Source organism: Toxorhynchites rutilus, chromosome 1 (genome assembly GCF_029784135.1).
Source record: "Toxorhynchites rutilus septentrionalis strain SRP chromosome 1, ASM2978413v1, whole genome shotgun sequence".
Taxonomy (NCBI): Eukaryota; Metazoa; Arthropoda; class Insecta; order Diptera; family Culicidae; genus Toxorhynchites; species Toxorhynchites rutilus.
In genome coordinates this window covers 114,995,091-115,020,457 of record NC_073744.1, presented here as the reverse complement: position 1 = coordinate 115,020,457, position 25,367 = coordinate 114,995,091, and the positions used below count along the sequence as shown (strand labels likewise).

The following is a 25,367-nucleotide window of genomic DNA, read 5'->3' as shown; positions in this document are numbered from 1 at the left end:
TACTTCCTTCTTGATGAACGGGTCTTTCATCATCATTCAAATCATCACGACCATTTTTAAATCGTTTCAACCACTTATGAACTTTTGAGCGAGCTAAACAATCATCATCATACACTTTTTGCATCAATTCATACGTCTCATTAAATGTTTTTCCAAGTCTAAAACAAAATTTAATATTTGCCCTATGTTCCATTGTATTTTTACGACACAAGCACAAAACATACCGTCATTAAAAAGCACGTAACTTTTTAACCTGTCAACCGATTTACATAAAGCTGCTTGCTGAGACTGAAAGCTAAGACTTCTACCTTTCTAATGTTATCAACGTTCAACAGTTATCAACGTTAAACTGCACAATGCCGTGAACACTTTAGCTGCAAAGTTAGAAGAAAAGGCCAACACACCGACTCCCTTCGCTACACCCAACTTATGGCCCAGTAGAAACCGCATTAATACTCCCCTTGGTGCATTGTAACGTCGCAGGGCAAATGAAAGCAATGCTTTAGACATTCCCAACGTTGCAGACAATGTAGGTACAAGAGCAGCTGGCATCATTAAAACTGTTCAACTCGAACTAAGTGCCGACGATGAGTTGTTCTGGATCTACCTTTCGGCCTTCCATCCTGCTACATCTGAGAACCAAATCTCTTCGCTCGTCAGTGAGTGCCTGGATCTGACCAGCGTGCCACCTAAGGTGGTGAAGTTAGTTCCGAAAGGAAAAGATTTGAACTCGTTGCAGTTCGTTTCCTTCAAGGTTGGAATTGCAGTCCAGTACAAACAAAAAGCCCTCTTCAGTGACACGTGGCCCGAGAGTATCCGATTTCGGGAATTTGAAGATCATCGGTCAAAAAACGTTCCGAAAATTGTCAGTTTACTGTCAACGGCACCTCTCGAAGACAATTCCTCATCAAACATGGATGCATCGGATTCGATCTCGAACATCTCGAGTCAACGGTACCCTCTGCAAGACAACCGGGACGTACGCTGAGAAGCTCTTTGGAAGCTCCTTCTAATCCCGTAACAGTCGAGCCATCTTCCACCACACTCTTCAACTTCGCTTCCTACCGTCGCAGTCGTCCCGGCCCTGTATACGAAGGTTTAGAAGGGGTCTTCCAGCCTACACCTCCAGGCAAGTATACGTGTTTTGTCAGTCGATCTGTCCCTGAAGATCCTCCAAATTTCAGCCCTGTCTCTGGCATCGACCATGAAGTACAACAAACGCTTTCTGTAAGCCAGCCTAATTCGATTGTGTCCTGCATAAGTCAGCTGATTTCATCTTCGAATCAACCGGGACGCACACCACAAAGTATTACGGAAGCCTCTTCTGACCCCGTAACTGTCGATCCTTCGTCTTCCGTCACCTCTACATGCTCCGTATCCTGCCGTCGGAGGTTCGGAAGAGGTCTTCCAGCCTGCACCTTCAGGCAAGTACGTGTGCGATAACAGTCGATCGTTCCTTGAAGGCTCTTGTAATTTCAGTTCTACTTGTGACCCTCTTATTGTTGATGAACACGTAACATACAATAGCCTACAGTACCCACTTCTCTCAGGGTGTGCTTCAGAAGGAGACGATCGTCATTCTGTGGCTGTTGGTACTTATTCACATAACAGTGATCGCCATCTTTCAACTTTGCCCGTTTACTACCAAAACGTTGGTGGTATGAATAGTAGCATTAAGGATTATTTGCTGGCCAGTTCTGATCTATGTTACGACATTATTGCACTCACCGAAACTTGGTTAAACGACCGTACCACATCCACTCAGGTATTTGATAAGAGTTACGATGTTTTTCGCTGCGATCGCTGTCAGTCAAACAGTTCGAAAGCTTCTGGAGGTGGAGTGCTGCTTGCCATCCGCCGTGAGCTAAAACCCCGCATCGTTCCAAATGACTCTTGGTTAAACATCGAACAAGTGTGGGTTGAAATTAAGATGTTTGATCAATCGCTATTTCTGTGTGCCGTTTATGTACCACCAGACCGCGTCCGTGATGTAGCTTTGATGACCGTTCAAACGAATTCGATAGCAACAGTGCGTTCTAGACTCAAACCGATGGATGAAATTGCGATAATCGGGGATTTCAATTTACCTGGAATCAAATGGAGACCTTCGAGATCAGGATTTCTGTACCCGGATGCCAATCACTCAACACTTTCGACATGCACAGTCTCCCTATTGGATTCGTACAGCACCAGCCTGCTTCAACAGATCAACCATGTCGAGAACAACAACGGAAGAATTCTGGACCTCTGCTTCGTTAGCAGTGCTGACTCAGCTCCAGTTATTTCAGCAGCGGCTGCTCCGCTAGTTACAACCGTTCCTCACCACTCCGCTCTGCACCTTGTTTTGGAAAACCGTGCTTCAAATCAATTCCGCAAAACCGCAACTGCAGTGTACTATGACTTCAAAGAAGCTGACTATAACGCCATTTCTAACGTCCTGTCTACTATCGACTGGGAAGATGTTTTAGATTGTGACGATGTAGACAATGCAGTTCAAATGTTCTCCATTATCGTGAACTATGCTATTGACAGGCATGTACCGAAGCGAACTACTTTAGAGCATTCGCATACTCCATGGCAGACTAGGGAACTAAGTCAAATGAAAACAGCAAAGAGAGCGGCATTACGTCGATTTGCCAAGTACCGAACCGTGCCACTTTATTTTATTATTTTATTATTTTTTAATTATTATGTGCGACTAAACCATCGGTTCCATTCCATAGGACAAACTACGGCTACAACAACCCGCTAGATTCATGTATTCGTCTGTTCAATGTTGTATGTGATGTTTTCGATTTCAACTTGACAAAGAACGCATTTAAAAATAGAATTAACAATTACATCTAGTTTATAAGTAAATAATTCAGTCTGTACTAATAGAAGACGGTGTTGAAATAAATAAAAAAAAAAAAAAAAATAAACAATGCATACAAGCGAGCTACTCAATCGTGTTATCGTAGTTACATAACTAACATGCAGCTGAAACTGAAATCAAATCCTAAGTCTTTTTGGAAGTTCGTAAACGAGCAAAGGAATGAGTCCGGTCTACCTTCTACAATGGAGTACAATGGGCGCTGGAGTTCTGACACACAAACGATATGTGACCTATTTGCTGATAAATTTGGAAGCGTGTTTTCGGATGAGTCGATAACACCCGAGCAAATTGAATCTGCTACTGGAAACGTACCTTTTCTCGGCCAGTCTTGCTCCCATATCGAGGTTGACGAGCCAATGGTACAATCTGCTATGAACAAACTCAAGGCGTCTTGCTCAGTCGGTCCTGATGGAATTCCGTCTATTCTATTGAAGAAATGCGCAGCTAATCTGATGATTCCTCTTTGTCGCATTTTCCGCTTATCGTTGATTAGTGGAAAATTTCCAACTTCCTGGAAGTCGGCGTTTTTTATTCCTGTACGTAAAAAGGGTGCCAAGACTCAAATCGATAACTACCGAGGAATTTCCGCACTAAGCTCGGTCGCCAAACTGCTTGAGCTTGTTGTCTTGGAACCGATCTTTAGTTTCTGCCAGCATTACATTGTAGAAGACCAACATGGATTTATGCCTAAGAGATCTACTGTAACCAATCTGTTGACTTTCACGGCTTATATAACGGAAGGTTTCAATAGCGCCAAACAAATAGATGCGATATATTTTGACCTGACAGCAGCGTTTGACAGCATTAATCACGAAATTGCGATTTCTAAAATGGAGAATTTGTGGTTTGGCGGCAGAATAATCAGTTGGCTGCGGTCATATCTAATCGGTCGCCAGCTAGCAGTTAAAAATTGGTGATCATTTATCGCGCAAATTCGACGCGCCCTCAGGGATTCCTCAAGGCAGCCACCTGGGGCCGTTGATTTTCCTCTTGTAATTCAATGATGTCAATTTTAAGCTGAACCTTCCGCGCTTGTCATTCGCCGACGATGTGAAAATTTATTTTATAATCAACTCGACTGCCGATGCCTGCCTACTTCAGCAACAGCTGACTAGTTTTGCTGAATGGTGTATTTCTAATTGCATGAAGGTGAACCCAAGTAAATGTGCTATTATCACCTATTCAAGAAAAAAGGAACCGATCTTGTTCGATTATAAACTCTTGGATACTTCCATCGAGAGAACCAACAGTATCAAAGATCTAGGGGTACTTCTAGACAGCAAACTATCGTTCCAGCAGCACATTTCATATATTGTTGGCAAAGCTTCCAGAAGTCTGGGCTTTTTGTTTCGAATCGGTAAAGATTTCAATGACATATATTGCTTGAAGTCTTTGTACTGCTCTTGAGTACGGCTGTCAAGTTTGGAGTCCTTACTACCAAAATGGTGTCGACAGAATTGAAGCTGTACAGCGCAGGTTTGTGCGCTTTTCTCTTCGACGCTTGCCGTGGAGGGATCCTTTTCGGCTACCCAGCTATGATAGTAGATGCCTTCTAATCAATTTAGACATCTTAGCTGTTCGCCGCAATGTCGCCCGTGCTATGCTAGTGTCTGATGTCCTGACGTCGAAAACAGAGTGTCCGGCGTTGCTCCGTTCATTTCAACTACAGGTGCCTCCAAGAAGTCTGCGGACCAAAATTTGCTGCGTATACCGGTCCGGCGAACAAATTACGCGACCTACGGTAGTATATCCGGTCTGCTCAGAATGTTCAACAGAGTTGCAGGTGCCTTGATTTCAATTTATGTAGGGTAGCTATTAAACGTAACTTTAAGAGAATATTAACCAACTTAAATATCATTAGGGCATAGATTCTGCCTGTTGATTATTGTAATAAATAAAAAAAACAGATGGCGTTACGTGTTCCATGGTTTAAATAAAATTATTTATTGAACATACTGTGTAGCTATGAATTTGCATAGATGTTCATATTTGACAGAAAATTCTTCTACACTAAAGTGCCCAGATGGTCAGAGGTATAACGCGGGACACCAAAAAAACGCTATGCATATACATTATGTGAACATAAGCCATAGTTTATGCAAGTCTCATTTATTCGTAGAATTCTTAACATGTATCCTTGCAATTAAGTCAGATTGCAAAAATGGATTGAAAATTCCATTCAAATTTTCAATGATTTTAATGTTAACGCATGCTTTGAAGAAATTGACTAATTTCGGATGGCGATGGAACAAAAACTACAAAAGATAATTCAATGGAACAAATTATCCTCAAATCTTTATTAAGATTTTAACAAAAATGATTCAGCGCTGTTGATACGTAGGCAACTTGATGATTTTTTCATACTACTAGCTCCACCCCACAGCGAAGGGGTTGGACATCCTGAGGCACTTCATGTTCGCCGGATATAGTCGATCTGGTATTTACAATATATTCTCCTTGCCGCTTCTCAAGCCAGGAGATCGAAGCAACCGGCCAAACGGTGAAGAAAAATCTGGCCAACCAACCTTCCCAACATCCCCCAGCTGCAACCAATAAAAATTTTCTGAGGGAACCTGAAACGGAAGACTTCCTCCAATAATTTCATAGCCAAAACGGAGAAACAGCTGACCGCTAAAGCCAGGAAAAGCTTAGAGAACATGCCATCTGCCGGTGCCTGAGGTGCCGGCCAACTCCCGTAAGGCCGCCGACACTTCATTTACGATACTTCAACAATCAACACTACCTCTTTCTGTCCAGCATAAACTAGTTCTTCCGGCTCATTTAATACGTTGAGCCCCGATCGAGCTAAGGTCTGACTCACGTCGGTCAATAGGGGACTTTTATAAAAATCAATTTTCCAATTTTGTTGCTGTCGTTCCCAGTTGACACTTTCTAAACAAAAAGTCCACTGTCGGTGCGATGAAACCAGCTCAACGTGTTAATCTTCGGATGCTTTGGGAGCGCTATTTAACAGTCTGCCAAATTTTTTGAGGGTCATCTATTTGATAAAATCAACATGATCAAATTGTAATATTAAAATATATTGATATCGCGGGACATTTGCTAAATGCGAGACGTTTCGCAGGACTCCAGAGAAATAAGCCGACGCAATTATTATGTCGGATCTTCCCTTGGCGGTTGGTATCTCAACTCTGATCGCGATGATATCCCGTTTGATGAACTCTGTTATAGGAAAGCATTTTATATTTGCTTTTACTAAAACAGCAGTTCTTGGGGAGTCATGCTTGTCGTCGTAGAATAACTTTCATTACCATTATGAATACCAAGTATTCTTCCTTTGTGGACCCAAGGCTCTTGAATAAAAGCTAAATCCATAGCCTCTTCGATTAACCTCCTAGACAGCACGCTCGGCGCTGCTTTAGCGTGATGGAGATTCATTTGCAGAACCTTAGTGTTCTGCGTTAGTTTCGACCGGCTTAAGGCATTAAAAGCGGACGATACTGTAGAGGTAGAGGGTGCCCTGGTGCTCCACAGGCTCTGTTAACGGCAAGGTTTAAACCACCCCCCCTACCATTCATCCCTCGGCACCATTACTTTCTTTCCATAATAACCCTGGATAACAGCTATTACAACCAACCATCCAACCATCCATGCTGTTATTGAGATCCGTCATTCGCAGGCGGAGTTAAAAAAGGTTAGGGTCCAGTGCTACATGTTTTAAGTGATCAAATAACATGAAGTAAAAACATTCATTCAAATTTTAACAATTTAAAACTGCTTTCGGGCCTGTTGATCTGATAGATTAATTTGTCTCTCTAAATCACCATACCATCACCAGACGACACATTGTAAATACGTCATTGTGGATCTTCATATGTCCAATTCCTAATATTATGTAATATGTAATCAATTACGATCTAATATGATATACTGTTGAACGATTTTTCACATCATGTAATACAATTTTTCGCAGTACTACATTGATCCAATGTATACGTTCATGGGACTAACGAACTGCATCAGCCTGACATGCATACATGATTTCGTTAAATGGGGATTTTCGGATTTTATACGATTTTAGATATACACAATGTATCCTTTGATCGACATTATATATCATTTTGATTTGATCTTACTTTATAGACTCAGAATATACCAAGTTATGCCAAGTATCATTGATGGAATAAGTCGTATATCCGTATAACGATCCTCCTAGTATCGTGACATGCAATATTATATATGCACATTCCATTCATTTTATATAGCATTGTCGAGTCAAATCACGCACAACGTAAAAAACATCGTATATCGTTTATTCGGACCAACCTAGAACAACAATTTCAACAGCAGCGTTTTGTTGTTAGCAGCTTTAAACTGAAATATTTTTTATTACTTTCTATTTCTTTTCAGGTTCATCTTATTACTTACATTTATAGTTTTTTCGCCTAATCCTTTCTTTTCTTTATTTTCAGGTCAGCTATGGCGCTCGCGATTCCAGACAGCTATAAATTTTCTGATTTTCAATAAATGTTTCAAAATAAACGAACCCTGTATTTTTTTTTACCTTACGCTTCTACACTTCTACGACTACAACTTCTTCGTCGCTCTGAAATTCTGCGTCTCTCTACAAATCTGTTCCAATTTAATTTTTCACTCTTAACTTTCTAATTCACTTAGCAATAGCAATCCAATTATATTCAGCCTTCTTCTTCTTCTTCTTCAATGGCACTAACGTTCCTAGAGGAACTTCGCCGTCTCAACGTAGTATTACTTGCGTCATTTTTTATTAGTACTTAGTTGAGATATCTATGCCAAATAACACGCCTTGAATGCATTCTGAGTGGCAAGCTCTAGAATACGCGTGATCACAGTGCAAGTCGGAGGAAATTTCTTTGACGAAAAATTCCCCCGACCAGAACGGGAATCGAACCCGAACACCCGGCATGTTAGTTATGACGCTAACCACTCGGCCACGGGAGCAATTATATTCAGCCATTACAATTTATTTTTGTTTATAAATTTCTTACGCACACACCCACATTCTTCCACTGACGTTCAGCACCAACGTCCTTCTTATGAGGTCGGACCCGTCGCAAGATATTTATATGGTGCTCGGAGGTAGGCACATACCCCCTCCCCGTAATTCTGGTTGGGTTCCCTGCACTCCAAATTTACGATCCTGCACCCCCAGCACCGCAAGCTTCGCCACGGGTCGCCTAAACTGACCCTTAGCGGTTTTTACTATTGCCTGCCTGATTCTGCCGTCTGGTCCTTCGATAGTTTCTTCGACAATGCCCCGGATCCAATTTTTTCGTATGCTATCATCGGCGATATACACAAGGTCACCACGGGTGAGTGGTGGTGACTCCACGTGCCACTTCGTCCTTCGGTTGATCGACGGCAAATATTCCGTGACCCATCGTTTCCACAATCTGTCGGCCAGCACTTGCGAGCGCTTATAACAATCTCGGAGAGCTGCAGCTTCGTTGGTGGACGGAACGGCATGCTCGGTTTGATCTCCAACACCACGAATTAAATGATTTGGTGTCAAAGCTTCTAGTACTCCCGGTTCCAGAGATGAGTACGTTAGGGGGCGAGAATTGATGAGGTCCTCAGCTTCCGCAAGTGTGGTCAGTAGTGTTTCGTCGGTCATCGTTCATCCGTCATTGAGCACATTCAATGCCGTCTTCAGAGAGCGCACCAGTCGCTCCCAAACCCCACCCATGTGAGGTGAGCTTGGTGGATTAAAATTCCACCGAGTTCTTGAGTCAGTGAACACGTCTTCGATATCGTTTCCTATTTTCTGTATGATCTCCTTGCTGGCCGCCTGGAAATTCGTTCCATTATCGGAATAGAACTCCAGCGGTTTGCCTCTGCGACACGTAAAACGTCGTATAGCCATCAAGCAAGCTTGTGTCGTCATGCTATGAGCGACTTCGAGGTGAACGGCTCTTGTAGACATGCAGGTGAACAAGCAGACATATCGTTTTCCGACCACACACAGGTTCTGCAGATACGTTTCATTTCCGCACGCAGATTCTGAATGCGGAACCGTTGCCGGATTTCATTGACTGCGGTTTCCGTGTTGCCGTGGACAACCTGTTGGTGATAATATTCCAGTAGTTTATCTGTCACCGGATGCTTCTTCGGAAGGATAATCGGGAATCTAAGTTCGAAGGGTAGTGATGAACCCCGCGCTGCTCTGCCTTCCATTCGAAGCACGTCTTGCTTATCCAGAAACGGGCTTAGATCGTAGATGTGGCTGCACTTCTCTACGGGTCGCCAATCTTTGTAGGGGAGACTTCGGTTCTTTTTCAAAACCTTGACTTCGTCCGCGAATTCTTCCGCTTGAGCTGCTCTCCAAAGATAAGCCTCTGCTACCTGATATTCTTCCCGCTTCAACGGAGTAATCTTTGTGATCAGATCTCTTTTCACCAACTTTTTCACCCTGCTTGTTGCTGGTATCACCTCAATGCTCAAACCATCTCGCTTCCTTCTACAGTTCGACACGAATCGGAAAACACATGCGGACAAGGACCCTCCATTTCGAGAAACGCTGGTAATCCACACCAGGATCGGTCACTGAAACATCATGCAACAGGAGACGTACCCGCATGGTAAAGGAAATTAGGCCGGATGGTAAAGGAAATTAGGACCCCGAAACCATGGTCCATGGGACTGCAGACTGTACCGTTTCTCCCACTTCGTCATAGCGTCAGCTACATTGCATTTAGTCGGGACCCAGTGCCATTCGCCTAGCTTCGTCAGGTTGAGGATTTCGCCGATCCTGAACGCAACAAACTGTTTATACCGACGATGGTCCGAATGGATCCACGACAGAACCGTCTTCGAATCACTCCAAATGTGTCGCTGATTAATCTCCAAGGAAAGAATTTCTTCGACGGAATTGGCGAGCCTGGCTCCTAGCACTGCTGCTTGTAATTCCAAGCGAGGAATCGACAGATGTTTTAGCGGTGCCACTTTGGATCTTGACATCACGAGCGAACACAGAGGACCGTTGACCGTTTCGATTCGGAGGTATTCCGCAGCACCATAAGCAATTTCACTCGCATCAACGAAGACGTGGAGTTGTATACTGCTATATTCTGTCCGACCGATGTGACCGCCATGAAAATAAAAACGAGGAACACGAACTTCTTCGACGTCGGGGAGCCTGCAAATCCACTGATTCCACCTATCGGCACACTCTCTATCGATTTGTTGTTCCCAATCGCATCCGCTTCGCCACAAGTCCTGGATCAGCAATTTACCGTAAAAGGTGAAGATGGAAAGTAGTCCTAACGGATCGAAGAAGCTCATCACACAACTCATAACCACTCTCTTTGATGGAAGCAGATCACCGGATAGATACGGAAGAAGATCATCTCTCAACCGAGTGGAAAACATGAATTCATCGCAAGTCGGACTCCAAACAATTCCTAATACTCGCTCAGAACCTAACTCTAACTCTCCCCCATGGCCTTGAGAAAGGCCTCTGAATTAGACACCCAATTACGCAGTTCAAATCCACCTTTAGACTGTACATACCGAACATCTCGCGCACGCTTCACAGCCTCCTCTATCGTGTCAGCACTGTCGAAATATTCGTCGACGTAATGGTTCTCGACGATCGCCTTCGCCGCTTCCGGAAACTGCCCTGCGTATTCTTTCGCGTTCAGGTTCTTCACATATTGTGCTAAAGATGGCGAACAGGTGGCCCCAAATGTTGCTACGTCCATTACATACACCACCGGCGCCATCGAAGGGTCGTTTCGGAACACAAATCTCATCACTCGTTTATCAACTTCACGAATTCTCATCTGGTGATACATCTCCTTTATGTTTGCCCCGAATCCGATCGCCCGTTCACGGAATCTGCAGAGTACGGCAGGAAGTGCGGTCAGCATGTCCGGACCCTTCAGCAGCTTGGATTTCAACGAGATACCTTTGACTTCCGCTCTAGCATCCCACACCAGACGATGTTTTTGTTTCCTTGGATTGAAGACTATGTTTAGAGGAATGTACCACACCTTGCTGTAATCGAACGCTTTCAACTCCGACCGCGTCGCTATGTGGGCGTACCCTTTCGCAAGGTATTCGCCAATCATACAACGAACTTTTTCATACAACTTGGCATCCTTCTGCAAGCGCCTTTCCATGCTCTGCATGCGCTTCACCGCCATAGGATAACTGTCAGGAAAGCTGGGATCGTCCTCCTTCCACAAAAGACCCGTCTCGAAGCGATCACCAACCCTCACAGTCGTCTTCTCCAAGATCTCCTTCGCTCTTCTGTCCTCCACTGACTCAGGCAACAACGCAGCAGAAATTCCGGATTCCTCCAGAGTATAAGTTTTCCTGAGTAAGTAGTGGAGCTCTTGGTTCGATAGCGTACTGCATGATGCCCGACGATTCCAGCGTCCATTTCAGCGGTACCCGTTGGTCCGTAGACGGTCCATCCGAGTTTCGATCTGACAGCTATCGGCTCCCCTGGACGTCCTATTCTAGATTCGATCGGTGCGTACAAGTGGATGTCCTTCAGCCCGATGAGAATCTGCGGAGTTGCCTGCTGGAAGTCCGCGATTGGTAGACCACGTAGATGCTCGTGCTGCTTAACTATCTCCGACATAGGTAGAGTATGTGGCGGCAGCTTTAGGCTCTCCACGGTATGCGCACTTTTGATGTGGAAACGTTGCGTTGATCCTCTTGCGGATATAAATAGTTCAACTCTCCGCGAGTCCTTCTTGACTCTGGAAACTCCAGCAGTCCACGTTACACGAAGCGGTTGGGTTACTGCTCCTACTCCCAATTTGCTGATGAGTGACTTCTCTACGAGCGTATATGACGATCCTTCATCTAGAAAGGCGATTGTGTTCACAGAAAGCTGACCCCTGTACAGCTTAACCGGAATCATACGGAAGATGACGGAGGGTTTCGGCAGAGTGGCGTGAATGTTGCAAATCGATCTCTCTTGATGTAGCAGTGGATTGTGACGTTCGTTACAACCATCGACGTTGCATCGCAAGTTCAGCTTGCATCGAAAATTGCCATGCTCGTTCAGGCATAACTGACACAGGTTCCACCTTCGTACCACCTCCCAACGATCAGCGAGTCGGAGTTTCCGGAATTTATCACAGTTCCTAACCCTGTGATCGAACCGGCCACAGATCCTACACGGTGTCCTTTCTCTTCCAGATGGACCCTGGTTCTTCTCCGTTTCACAATGGGCGTGTAAAAAACCTTCAGATCCCCGTTTCGATTTTCCCTTTTGTTGGCGATGATCCACAATAACGGCTGCTTCTCCGAACGACGTCGCTTCGCTCGCATCTTTCCCGATGTCAGACAGGAAGTCGGACAAAGTTCTCAATGTAACGACAGCGTTTCTCCTGCGATATCTCACCCATTCCATTTTAGTTCCCGCTGGCAGCTTTTCGGTCAGCTCCTGAATCAGCATCGGGTTCATCAAGTGAGTTGTCAGTCCTGTAGCTTCAAGATGATTAGTGAGCTGCTGAACCACTACCCCGAAGCTGATGAAACTCGCCAATCGATCTGCCTTCGGTGGAGGCGCATTGCGGATTTTCATCAGCAACATATTAAGTAGCGCCTCTGGGCGACCGAACAGCATCCGCAGGGTCTCGATAATCTTCGGGACTGCCTTAGGCAGAAGGAGCCTACTTCTCACCACCTCTAATGCCTCCCCTTTCAGGCACTCTTGCAAACGCGCTAGGTTCTCGATGTTCGAAAAACCACACGCCTTCGTCGACGTCTCGTAGCTGCTTATAAACAGCGGCCATTCCTCCAGTTGGCCAGAAAAAGTTGGCAACTTCCTAGACAGAAACTGGCGAGATGATAACTGCGCTTTCGTGGGACTTTTATGACGATGCCGCCTACGCCGTTGGTTATTTTCATTCACCTCCTCTTCACCCGTTTCGGAGCTATCTCCATCTTCGCTTTCCTCTTCTTCTACACTATCATCCAGAGACTCGTCTTCTTTTTCAGATCCATCAGACTCCGAAATTTCTTTCTCCTCCTCCACACTTTTACACTTCTTCTTTTCCTTCTTCTTTTTTGGATCTTCTGAGTGTCCGCACGATGCATCATTTTCCTTTCTACTATTTGACCTTCTTCTTCTAATTCCATTTCACCGTCAGCATCCTTGTTCCGCTTCAATTTTAAACGTCTCAACTTTTCCTCCATTTCTATCCGCATTTCCTTAAGCTTCTTCTGGTGAGCTTCTTCTTCGGAAAGTTTCTTCTGCATTTGCGCCTTTTCCAATTCTCGCTTTTCCTTTTCCAACTGCTGACGCATCTCGAACATTTCTTGCTGCATCTCCAGTCGCTTTCGATGCAAAATTTTCTCCCTTTCCATCTTCTGCTTCTGTATCTTTTTATCTTCTTCAAACTTTTTTATCTCCTCTTGCAGTGCAGCATCATTCTCTTCATCATTTCTGCATTCCGTGCAGCGCCATGAAACATCGTGAATGTCGTCAGACACGCCAGCACAACCGAAATGATACCACAGCTGACAGCGGTCGCAAAGCACCATCTCCTTTTCGGCAGAATCCGGACGATCACATGCCGCGCAACTGTATCCCGTTTGGTCTGGATTAGGGTTAGGACTTGGCCGACTCATTATAAATTTTAAAGTTTGTTCGGACCAACCTAGAACACCAATTTCAACAGCAGCGTTTTGTTGTTAGCAGCTTTAAACTGAAATATTTTTTATTACTTTCTATTTCTTTTCAGGTTCATCTTTTTACTTATATTTATAGTTTTTTCACCTAATCCTTTCTTTTCTTTATTTTCAGGTCAGCTATGGCGCTCGCGATTCCAGACAGCTATAAATTTTCTGATTTTCAATAAATGTTTCAAAATAAACGAACCATGTATTTTTTTTTTACCTTACGCTTCTACACTTCTACGACTACAACTTCTTCGTAGCTCTTAAATTCTGCGTCTCTCCACAAATCTGTTCCAATTTAATTTTTCACTCTTAACTTTCTAATTCACTTAGCAATAGCAATCCAATTATATTCAGCCATTACAATTTATTTTTGTTTATAAATTTCTTACGCACACACCCACATTCTTCCACTGACGTTCAGCACCAACGTCCTTCTTATGAGGTCGGACCCGTCGCAAGATATTTATATGGTGCTCGGAGGTAGGCACATCGTTATATGTGGATTTATATGCGTATAAAATATGGCATATACGTATATCGCCGCCACGTTTGCGTTTATATGCCAGTTACATGCATCATATACCATCCAAATGTGTCTCGGATGTATGTATATTGCTTCCAATTATAGCTATACATACGATTTAATGTTTGCTGGGGAGTATATTATATATCATAATCAGAAAACTGATGCTTGTTATACCGAATTACTTCATTAGTTTATTAGTACTCCACCATGTAGATCTCTTTTCTCTTCTTTGGAAAGTCGAAAACAAGCTTCCAGAACATTCTATTTAGATAAAGTCATAGTGTTGTGATAGAATCGATGGGAGTTCTTCCAGCAAAAAATCAATCAACCGTGTATATGAATTGATCCGCTTAAAGCTATAAATGTATATTTTGATTTAGGATAGGTTCTACAACAATCTCATTTCTTCGCTTACATTTTGGTCTCCGCACAATGTTTTTTTCTATCACAAACTGTTTTTTCCACGAAACTTAAGTGTCTATTTACTAGCTTTTAAAATTCAACTGATTCCAATGTAAATCACGTATTTAATATTTTCCAATCACCAATTAACCAAATCACCACTTTTTGTATAATTTCTGTTTTGCTTATGTTTACGTTTTTTCATACTGTCGCTTTCTCCCATACTTTCCAGATCATCCGTTAGAGTTGCGTTACACACCGTCACAGACCTGTTCGAGGGACTGGTGCGGCGAACAGTCTCCCCCCGTATCGCCTTAACTTCTGGTTCAGCGTCACCAAATTTTTCTAAATCCAGCAAAGCCAATTTTTTAACAGGTCTCTTCAAAATCCCTGCTGATGTCATCTCCTCTGCGCAACGAGTAATTCCATCTTTTCCAGGAATTGTATGGATCACTTTTCCACGTAGCCACCGGTTCCTGATATTCTCATCCACCACGAGCACCAAATCTTCTACCTTGATCGGTCTTACATCTCGGAACCATTTTGTGTGTCTTATAATGGTCGGTAGATATTCCACCACCCAGCGGCGCCAAAAGTTATCTATGGTATGCTGAACCATGTTCCAACTGTTCCTCAACACCATTCCCTCATCCGTTGGAAGTTTTTCTGGTTCTCGTACTCCATTGGAATTGAGGAGCAAGAAGTGATTGGGCGTTAACGACTCATGGTCAGCCGATTCCAACGGAACCAACGTCAACGGTCGAGAGTTCACCATGCTCTCAGCTTCTGCCAGTACCGTAGCGAGCGATTCGTCATCTAACTTCCTTACAACCGGCACGCTTCCAAGAGCCGATTTTACGGACCGAACCATCATCTCCCAACAGCCTCCCATATGAGGAGCAGCAGGAGGGTTAAACCGCCACTGGGTTTGTGCATTCGTAAATGTGCTGCCCAATGCAGTGTGAATTCTGCCAATTTCTTCGTGCAACTCCCGGCTCGCTCCCACAAAATTTGTACCGTTGTCAGAGTAAATTTCCTGAGGGAAGCCCCGTCGTGCTATAAACCTCCTGATCGCCTTCTTACACGCGTCGGTAGATAAGGTGGCAACCATCTCGAGGTGGATAGCTCGTATAGTGAGACAAGTGAATAGGAATACCCATCGCTTAGCTACGCTCCGTCCAACCATTCAAGTTAATAGTACTCAGTAATGAGTACTCAGTATTCATCAATAAAAAAAACTGAACTACCTGAGAGTGCTGCTCGGTCAAACATCCATATTTTGTCATATGACTGAACCTCTTTCCTGAAATGTATATTCTGAAGTTAACGCACATGAGCTAGGATGCATCAATTTATTCCAATCGGTAATAGAGGGCCATTAAATCTGTCAGAATAAAGACACCCTAAAACACAAAGAATGTTGGGTTTTTGTAGTATTAAAAATCACGACTTAAGTGCGGGTTGAATTCAGCTTTTGCTCTTGATGACAAAACTGTTTGTTTTTTTTCGAGAACTCTCAGGGATTTCTGAACATTGAAAGAACAACAAATTCTTCCATGAGTGTACGGGCCGTATCTCTGCAGATCTATTTCTTGATGTGGTTCTTCTTTGATGTCTGGTAATTTTTGTAATACGCTTCTTTTGAGTTGTCTGGAAAGTTCATGCTGCTACTGCTGGCAATCAAATCGAGACAATTATCAAGATTAATCCTTGATGCACATGAATTAGCAGATTCGCTACAGATGTCGAAAATTACCGTTCATGAGAAACGAAACATCACGAAAGACGCTACAATGCATGGACTACATATTAACCCATATTACGGAACCCGATCGGATTTGACACATCGCAATCCGAACGAAATAAACTTTTGCATTCTGCATTTCAAGGTTGCAACATTTTAATAGATAGAGATAGAGGACGAATTTCGGACGTTTCTTCGAGCTCCGAAAAGGTAAAACAAAGAATATTTTTACCATCCATTATATCACTATTTGTTTATTTATCTTTCAACAATAAAACAAAAATTGAACGGATAAAAAATATATTCACAGAATTCTCCCTTTACGTGGTCTGTGCAAGTTGCAGTCTTGCTTGTTTGTATACGACGTGATTAAAATTTTTTGGCAGACTTATCTCACTTCTTAACTAGGCGAACCTAGCCAGAATTTTCACCTGCCCCCGGGCTTCTGAATGCCAAAGGGGGACTAGGCTCTGCGGAATGCACGTATCTGCATGCTCGTGCTGTTTCAGTCCTGACCGAGAAATTGTCGGACAATCGCGCAGGTGCTAAGGATGACCGACTTTTGGATGCCGGCCAATTCCTTCTCCATGTTCAACACCTTTAGCGCTTCCAGAAGTGTCTTCGGGACAATTCCAGTTCCAGAGAGAACGACTGGAACAATTCTTGGGACCTCCCTTAGCCCACAGTTCCTTGAGCTCCACGGCCAATGGTCGGTACTTGCAGATTTTGCGACCGTGGGTCTCCTCCAGATTCTGGTTCAGTGGAATAGCGACATCGATGATGGTGACTTTGCGGTCGCTCTTGTCGTAAACCATTATATCTGGCCGGTTGTGGTGGATCGAGAGGTCGGTCAGAACAGTGCGATCCCAGTACAGCTTGAAACGGTCATTTTCCAGGACAGGTGCAGGCAGGTACCGGTAGTTTGGTACGTTGTCTTCCAGTAGAGCACATTGGAGCGCCAGTTGTCGATGAACAATACGGGCCACGTTGTTGTGGCGCTCGGTGTAGGCTGCGTTGGCCAAAACGGGACAGCCTCCCATAATGTGCTCTATGTTTTCACCTGGTTGATGACACATCCGGCAAATGTCATCAACGTCTTGATGCCAGACGTACCGCCTGCAGTTTCTCGTCGGCATTATCCTGTCCTGGATGGCTGTCATGTCGGCTTCTACTACTGAAGAGAGTTCACCACGCGTTAGCCACAGATTAGATGCGGCCTTGTCGACGTGTGGCCGGTCCAGTTGATGGGGGTGGGCACCATGCACTGCCTTCTGCTTCCAAGCTGCAATCTTCTCCTCCACTGTCTGCAGATTGCAGTTGAGTTGGTACTCCGCTTGCGCCAAGTGCAGAGCGCTGTATCCTCTGTCGGCGGCGCAGACAGCCCGGTATAGCGCGTTTTGGTTGGCGCGTTCTGCGAAGTACTCGCGCAGTTGTCGTACCTGGGCAACACACAGTGCAGATATGTCGACTATTCCAAGTCCCCCTTCTTTGCGTGGCAGTGAAACTCTCTCCAGTGCCGATTGAGGATGGTGCATTCCGGCCTCTTTAAATGCTTTCCTCATCCTCCTCTCAAGGTCCTCTAGGTCAGTTTTGCTCCATTTGACTACACCAAAACTGAAGGTCAGCAGGGGAACCGCGAATGTGTTGATCGCGCGTACCTTGTTCCCCGCGTTGAGGAAAGTCCTCAGGACACAGTTCACTCGACTCAAGAACTTGTCTCGCAGCTCCGTCTTGATGTCGGAGTGGCGAATCCCGGTGAGCTGTCGGAATCCAAGATATTTATAGGATTCGCCACGAACCATGTCTCTTATGAACTCGCCGTCATAGACCTCGTAACCTCCGGATTCGGTAAGCTGCCCTTTCAGCAGATGGACACAGCGGCACTTGTCGAGGCCGAACTCCATGCAAATGTCCCTGCTTATGTCTTCGACAACCCGGATAGCTACACCTAGACGCTGACGTGAATCAGCGTAGACCTTGAGATCATCCATGTAGAAGGTATGGGTCACTTCTTCGTGGGCGCCGTCGCCATACCTTATTTTATAGCCATGACCGTTTCTATTGAGCGTCCTACTGAGGGAGTTCAATGCCAGACAAAACCAAAGCGGGCTGAAAGAGTCGCCTTGGAATATCCCCCTCTTTATCTGCAGCGTTCTAGACTGCAACACATTTTCCCCATCACTGAGGTGCAGAGACGTACTCCACTGCCTCATCGCATGCTGCAGGAACCTAACGACGAAGGGATCAATTTTGTAGAGCTCCAATACCCGGACGAGAAACGAGTGAGGTATGGAGTCATAAGCCTTCCTGTAATCGATATAGGCCATGCTTAGGTTCCGCTGGTTATAAACCGCCTGGCCGACTATGGCTGCGTCGATGATGGCCTGGTCTTTGCAGCCATGCGTATTTTTCCTGCATCCTTTCTGCTCTTCTGCGATGATGTGATGCTGTTCGCAGTGAGCAGAAACTTTGGCGGTAATTATGCTGCTCAGTATTTTGTACAGACTCGATAGGCACGTTATCGGTCTGTACTTTGATGGGTTCAATGTGTTGCTGTCTTTCGGGAGGAGGAAGGTGACGCCACGGGTGGCGAATTCAGGAAGGTTGTGTGGGTCACGTAGCACCTTGTTGAAGCACTCAGCTATCTTTGGATGTGCGACGGTCAGCTTCTTGTGCCAGAAGTTCTGAACACCATCGGGGCCCGGTGCTGCCCAGTTCCTCAGGTACCGCGAGGCTTCGCGGACATCGTTCTCTCCGACGATGATAGCTGGCATCTCTCCAATTTCACCACAACTCTCCTCCTCCCGTCTTAACCACATTTGCCCGTCGCGATGTTCTACTGGGGTCTCCCAAATACCAGCCCAGAAGTTCGTCACATCGCTAATATCTGGCAAACCTTCACGGTAGTCGGGCTTCTCGTCGCTAATGTGGTCGTAGAACGCTTTCTCGTTATCTCTGAACATCCGATTTTGTTCCTGGCGCTTTGCAGAGTCAGAGTAACGTTTCAGCCGTTTTGTAAGGACGCTCAATTGCTGTACCAGTGTGTCGAGTTTTTCCGTCAGCTGGTCAGCTCCCAGCTGGCGAAGTTCAGTAGGCCGCACGATCACAGCAACTTGGCGACATAATTTCACCGATCTGCTGCCTCTTTTGTACGCCATCAGTCTTCCAATTGCGGCGCGCTTGTTTAGGATCCGTTGCTCCAATCTCCTTCGCCATGGAGGCTCACGCCTTTCACGGAGATGTTGGAGCAGTCCGCCTCTTGTCCTAATACGGTATCCTAAACTTTTGGCGGTCGCCACAGCAGCGCAGTAAACTTTCAGTTGCAGCTCCTCCATGTTCTCAGCATCAACCAAGTGCAGCGGAAGAACGTGCTCGTTAATGAGCTTTACTGCACTTGTCAGCCTGCGGGAATGCTGCAACTTCGGGATCCTGGGGCGCGACAATGGGTCTGTGTCGCGGAACTGTGAGATCGCCTCGTCGTAGTGGAAGACCAGATCGCGTAGTAGTTGTTGATCTGGCTGTGGGTCTTCCGGCTCAGGGGGTTGTTGTACTGTGGCCTCCACTGGTGCTGATTCGCGTGCCCCACTCGCGAATGAATTGCTCAGCCGTACTGAACTTCGTCTCGACACATCGCTTGCTCTGTTGTTCCTGGAGCTTATTTCTCTCTGCACCTGCTGCTTGATCTCGTCGATTTGCGTTTGGGAGAGCATGTTGTTGCGTACTATCGCTCTACGCCTCGCGTTCATCGCGTTCTGATCAAGCCTCCCAACGAACTCTGGATACGCTTCCTCGAACATTGTTAGTATTCGAGGGCGACCACTCATGTCCGTCTCCAAAGCAGTGCAGATGTAATAGGCGCGGATCACGAATTCATTCATTTCGTGTGTCCACATGATCCGGCGCCTAGTGGTACCCACGAGTGTGGACGACTGCCGTCTGGCAGTCACAACACGCCTCGTAGGCGCAGCATTTCTTGGGTGATGTCGATGGCTGCTGTTTCCGTGTGGCGGTAGCTCTTCGGGTTGAACCCGGCTGGTGGCCCGCTCTTGCACATCGCCCTCCAGCCGCTGGCCGCTCGCTCTTACGCCCGTTCCAGGACCAGCTCCAGTTCGGGGACCCTCCTCGGGTGATCGCATTCTAATTATTCTTCGTGATCGTAGCTCCATTTTATTGGGTGTATCTCCTTTGCCCGGGAGACAGCGGGTTGGCAAGGCCTCCATGACCCGGGAGGCCTTCCCCGGGAGAGATATAGCGCTCTGACTCGCTCGCACCCCCTCACTTAGCCACTTTCGACACCCGTTCTCGGAGCCAAGACCAGGTGTGTGTTTCCAGTTCACGCCCGATCTAAAAATGTCGTCATATGATCTTCGTGGAGGCGTGAGATAGGAACATTTGAGACCAACAGGCAGGCTCCTACCCTATGTTGATCCCCATTTGAGAACCAAGGAGGTTTTTTTAGGCAGACTTATCTCACTTCTTAACTAGGCGAACCTAGCCAGAATTTTCACCTGCCCCCGGGCTTCTGAATGCCAAAGGGGGACTAGGCTCTGCGGGATGCACGTATCTGCATGCTCGTGCTGTTTCAGTCCTGACCGAGAAATTGTCGGACAATCGCGCAGGTGCTAAGGATGACCAATTTTTGGATGCCGGCCAATTCCTTCTCCATATTCAACACCTTTAGCGCTTCCAGAAGTGTCTTCGGGACAATTCCAGTTCCAGAGAGAACGACTGGAACAATTCCTGGGACCTCCCTTAGCCCCCACAGTTCCTTGAGCTCCACGGCCAATGGTCGGTACTTGCAGATTTTGCGACCGTGGGTCTCCTCCAGATTCTGGTTCAGTGGAATAGCGACATCGATGATGGTGACTTTGCGGTCGCTCTTGTCGTAAACCATTATATCTGGCCGGTTGTGGTGGATCGAGAGGTCGGTCAGAACAGTGCGATCCCAGTACAGCTTGAAACGGTCATTTTCCAGGACAGGTGCAGGCAGGTACCGGTAGTTTGGTACGTTGTCTTCCAGTAGAGCACATTGGAGCGCCAGTTGTCGATGAACAATACGGGCCACGTTGTTGTGGCGCTCGGTGTAGGCTGCGTTGGCCAAAACGGGACAGCCTCCCATAATGTGCTCTATGTTTTCACCTGGTTGATGGCACATCCGGCAAATGTCATCAACGTCTTGATGCCAGACGTACCGCCTGCAGTTTCTCGTCGGCATTATCCTGTCCTGGATGGCTATCATGTCGGCTTCTACTACTGAAGAGAGTTCACCACGCGTTAGCCACAGATTAGATGCGGCCTTGTCGACGTGTGGCCGATCCAGTTGATGGGGGTGGGCACCATGCACTGCCTTCTGCTTCCAAGCTGCAATCTTCTCCTCCACTGTCTGCAGATTGCAGTTGAGTTGGTACTCCGCTTGCGCCAAGTGCAGAGCGCTGTATCCTCTGTCGGCGGCGCAGACAGCCCGGTATAGCGCGTTTTGGTTGGCGCGTTCTGCGAAGTACTCGCGCAGTTGTCGTACCTGGGCAACACACAGTGCAGATATGTCGACTATTCCAAGTCCCCCTTCTTTGCGTGGCAGTGAAACTCTCTCCAGTGCCGATTGAGGATGGTGCATTCCGGCCTCTTTAAATGCTTTCCTCATCCTCCTCTCAAGGTCCTCTAGGTCAGTTTTGCTCCATTTGACTACACCAAAACTGAAGGTCAGCCGGGGAACCGCGAATGTGTTGATCGCTGTACCTTGTTCCCCGCGTTGAGGAAAGTCCTCAGGACACAGTTCACTCGACTCAAGAACTTGTCTCGCAGCTCCGTCTTGATGTCGGAGTGGCGAATCCTGGTGAGCTGTCGGAATCCAAGATATTTATAGGATTCGCCACGAACCATGTCTCTTATAAACTCGCCGTCATAGACCTCGTAGCCTCCGGATTCGGTAAGTTGTCCTTTCAGCAGGTGGACACAGCGACACTTGTCGAGGCCGAACTCCATACAGATGTCCCTGCTTATGTCTTCGACAACCCGGATAGCTACACCTAGACGCTGACGTGAATCAGCGTAGACCTTGAGATCGTCCATGTAAAAGGTATGGGTCACTTCTTCGTGGGCGCCGTCGCCATACCTTATTTTATAGCCATGACCGTTTCTATTGAGCGTCCTACTGAGGGGGTTCAGTGCCAGACAAAACCAAAGCGGGCTGAAAGAGTCGCCTTGGAATATCCCCCTCTTTATCTGCAGCGTTCTAGACTGCAACACATTTTCCCCATCACTAAGGTGCAGAGACGTGCTCCACTGCCTCATCGCATGCTGCAGGAACCTAACGACGACGGGATCAATTTTGTAGAGCTCCAATACCCGGACGAGAAACGAGTGAGGTATGGAGTCATAAGCCTTCCTGTAATCGATATAGGCCATGCTTAGGTTCCGCTGGTTATAAACCGCCTGGCCGACTATGGCTGCGTCGATGATGGCCTGGTCTTTGCAGCCATGCGTATTTTTTCTGCATCCTTTCTGCTCTTCTGCGATGATATGGTGTTGTTCGCAGTGGGCAGAAACTTTGGCGGTTATGATGCTGCTTAATATCTTGTACAGACTCGATAGGCACGTTATCGGCCTGTACTTTGATGGGTTCAATGTGTTGCTGTCTTTCGGGAGGAGGAATGTGACGCCACGGGTGGCGAATTCAGGGAGGTTGTGTGGGTCACGTAGCACCTTGTTGAAGCACTCAGCTATCTTTTGATGTGCGACGGTCAGCTTCTTGTGCCAGAAGTTCTGAACACCATCGGGGCCCGGTGCTGCCCAGTTCCTCAGGTACCGCGAGGCTTCGCGGACATCGTTCTCTTCGACGATGATAGCTGGCATCTCTCCAATTTCACCACAACTCTCCTCCTCCCGTCTTAACCACATTTGCCCGTCGCGTTGTTGTACTGGGGTCTCCCAAATACCAGCCCAGAAGTTCGTCACATCGCTAATATCTGGCAAACCTTCGCGGTAGTCGGGCTTCTCGTCGCTAATGTGGTCGTAGAACGCTTTTTCGTTATCTCTGAACATCCGATTTTGTTCCTGGCGCTTTGCAGAGTCAGAGTAACGTTTCAGCCGTTTAGTTAGGACGCTCAATTGCTGTACCAGTGTGTCGAGTTTTTCCGTCAGCTGGTGAGCTCCCAGCTGGCGAAGTTCAGTAGGCCGCACGATCACAGCAACTTGGCGACATAATTTCGCCGATCTGCTGCCTCTTTTGTACGCCATCAGTCTTCCAATTGCGGCGCGCTTATTTAGGATCCGTTGCTCCAATCTCCTTCGCCATGGAGGCTCACGCCTTTCACGGAGATGTTGGAGCAGTCCGCCTCTTGGCCTAATACGGTATCCTAAACTTTTGGCGGTCGCCACAGCAGCACAGTAAACTTTCAGTTGCAGCTCCTCCATGTTCTCAGCATCAACCAAGTGCAGCGGGAGAACGTGCTCGTTCATGAGCTTTACTGCACTTGTCAGCCTGCGGGAATGCTGCAACTTCGGGATCCTGGGGCGCGACAATGGGTCTGTGTCGCGGAACTGTGAGATCGCCTCGTCGTAGTGGAAGACCAGATCGCGTAGTAGTTGTTGATCTGGCTGTGGGTCTTCCGGCTCAGGGGGTTGTAGTACTGTGGCTTCCACTGGTGCTGATTCGCGTGCCCCACTCGCGAATGAATTGCTCAGCCGTACTGAACTTCGTCTCGACACATCGCTTGCTCTGTTGTTCCTGGAGCTTATTTCTCTCTGCACCTGCTGCTTGATCTCGTCGATTTGCGTTTGGGAGAGCATGTTGTTGCGTACTATCGCTCTACGCCTCGCGTTCATCGCGTTCTGATCAAGCCTCCCGACGAACTCTGGATACGCTTCCTCGAACATTGTTAGTATTCGAGGGCGACCGCTCATGTCCGTCTCCAAAGCAGTGCAGATGTAATAGGCGCGGATCACGAATTCATTCATTTCGTGTGTCCACATGATCCGGCGCCTAGTGGTACCCACAAGTGTGGACGACTGTCGTCTGGCAGTCGCAACACGTCTCGTAGGCGCAGCGTTTCTTGGGTGATGTCGATGGCTGTTTCCGTGTGGCGGTAGCTCTTCGGGTTGAACCCGGCTGGTGGCCCGCTCTTGCACATCGCCCTCCAGCCGCTGGCCGCTCGCTCTTACGCCCGTTCCAGGACCAGCTCCAGTTCGGGGACCCTCCTCGGGCGATCGCATTCTGAGTATTCTTCGTGAACGTAGCTCCATTTTCTGGGTGTATCTCCTTTGACCGGGAGACAGCGGGTTGGCAAGGCCTCCATGACCCGGGAGGCCTTCCCCGGGAGAGATATAGCGCTCTGACTCGCTCGCACCCCCTCACTTAGCCACTTTTGACACCCGTTCTCGGAGCCAAGACCAGGTGTGTGTTTCCAGTTCACGCCCGATCTAAAAATGTCGTCATATGATCTTCGTGGAGGCGTGAGATAGGAACATTTGAGACCAACAGGCAGGCTCCTACCCTACGTTGATCCCCATTTGAGAACCGAGGTTTTTTTGGCAGACTTATCTCACTTCTTAACTAGGCGAACCTAGCCAGAATTTTCACCTGCCCCCGGGCTTCTGAATGCCAAAGGGGGACTAGGCTCTGCGGAATGCACGTATCTGCTTGCTCGTGCTGTTTTAGTCCTGACCGAGGAATTGTCGGACAATCGCGCAGGTGCTAAGGATGACCGACTTTTGGATGCCGGCCAATTCCTTCTCGATGTTCAACACCTTTAGCGCTTCCAGAAGTGTCTTCGGGATAATTCCAGTTCCAGAGAGAACGACTGGAACAATTCTTGGGACCTCCCTTAGCCCCCACAGTTCCTTGAGCTCCACGGCCAATGGTCGGTACTTGCAGATTTTGCGACCGTGGGTCTCCTCCAGATTCTGGTTCAGTGGAATAGCGACATCGATGATGGTGACTTTGCGGTCGCTCTTGTCGTAAACCATTATATCTGGGCGGTTGTGGTGGATCGAGAGGTCGGTCAGAACAGTGCGATCCCAGTACAGCTTGAAACGGTCATTTTCCAGGACAGGTGCAGGCAGGTACCGGTAGTTTGGTACGTTGTCTTCCAGTAGAGCACATTGGAGCGCCAGTTGTCGATGAACAATACGGGCCACGTTGTTGTGGCGCTCGGTGTAGGCTGCGTTGGCCAAAACGGGAC

At 46.8% G+C, this 25,367-nt stretch overlaps 2 protein-coding genes across 2 annotated transcripts; both read right to left on the bottom strand.

Moving 5' to 3' along the window:
* Positions 1-8,755: 8,755 nt before the first annotated feature.
* Positions 8,756-13,465, bottom strand: LOC129761356 (uncharacterized). Its single transcript, XM_055759073.1, has 5 exons — positions 12,979-13,465; positions 11,239-12,910; positions 10,385-11,191; positions 9,528-10,331; positions 8,756-9,332 (listed from the first exon to the last, which is right to left on the bottom strand). Exons 1-5 carry the CDS (start codon positions 13,463-13,465, stop codon positions 8,756-8,758), a joined length of 4,347 nt encoding a protein of 1,448 aa, XP_055615048.1.
* Positions 13,466-14,583: 1,118 nt separating this feature from the next.
* LOC129761355 (uncharacterized) lies at positions 14,584-15,555 on the bottom strand. The gene has a single exon (XM_055759072.1). The coding sequence runs from the start codon at positions 15,553-15,555 to the stop codon at positions 14,584-14,586; it is 972 nt and encodes a 323-aa protein (XP_055615047.1).
* Positions 15,556-25,367: the final 9,812 nt, after the last annotated feature.

Coding starts and splice junctions, on each gene's coding strand:
- LOC129761355 (XM_055759072.1), bottom strand. CDS start 15,555: ATGGTTGCCACCTTATCTACCGACGCGTGTAAGAAGGCGATCAGGAGG.
- LOC129761356 (XM_055759073.1), bottom strand. CDS start 13,465: ATGAGTCGGCCAAGTCCTAACCCTAATCCAGACCAAACGGGATACAGT. Junction 11,192..11,238: donor ATGGACGCTGGAATCGTCGG/GCATCATGCAGT, acceptor CTACTTACTCAG/GAAAACTTATACTCTGGAGG. Junction 9,333..9,527: donor ATGACGAAGTGGGAGAAACG/GTACAGTCTGCA, acceptor GTCGAACTGTAG/AAGGAAGCGAGATGGTTTGA.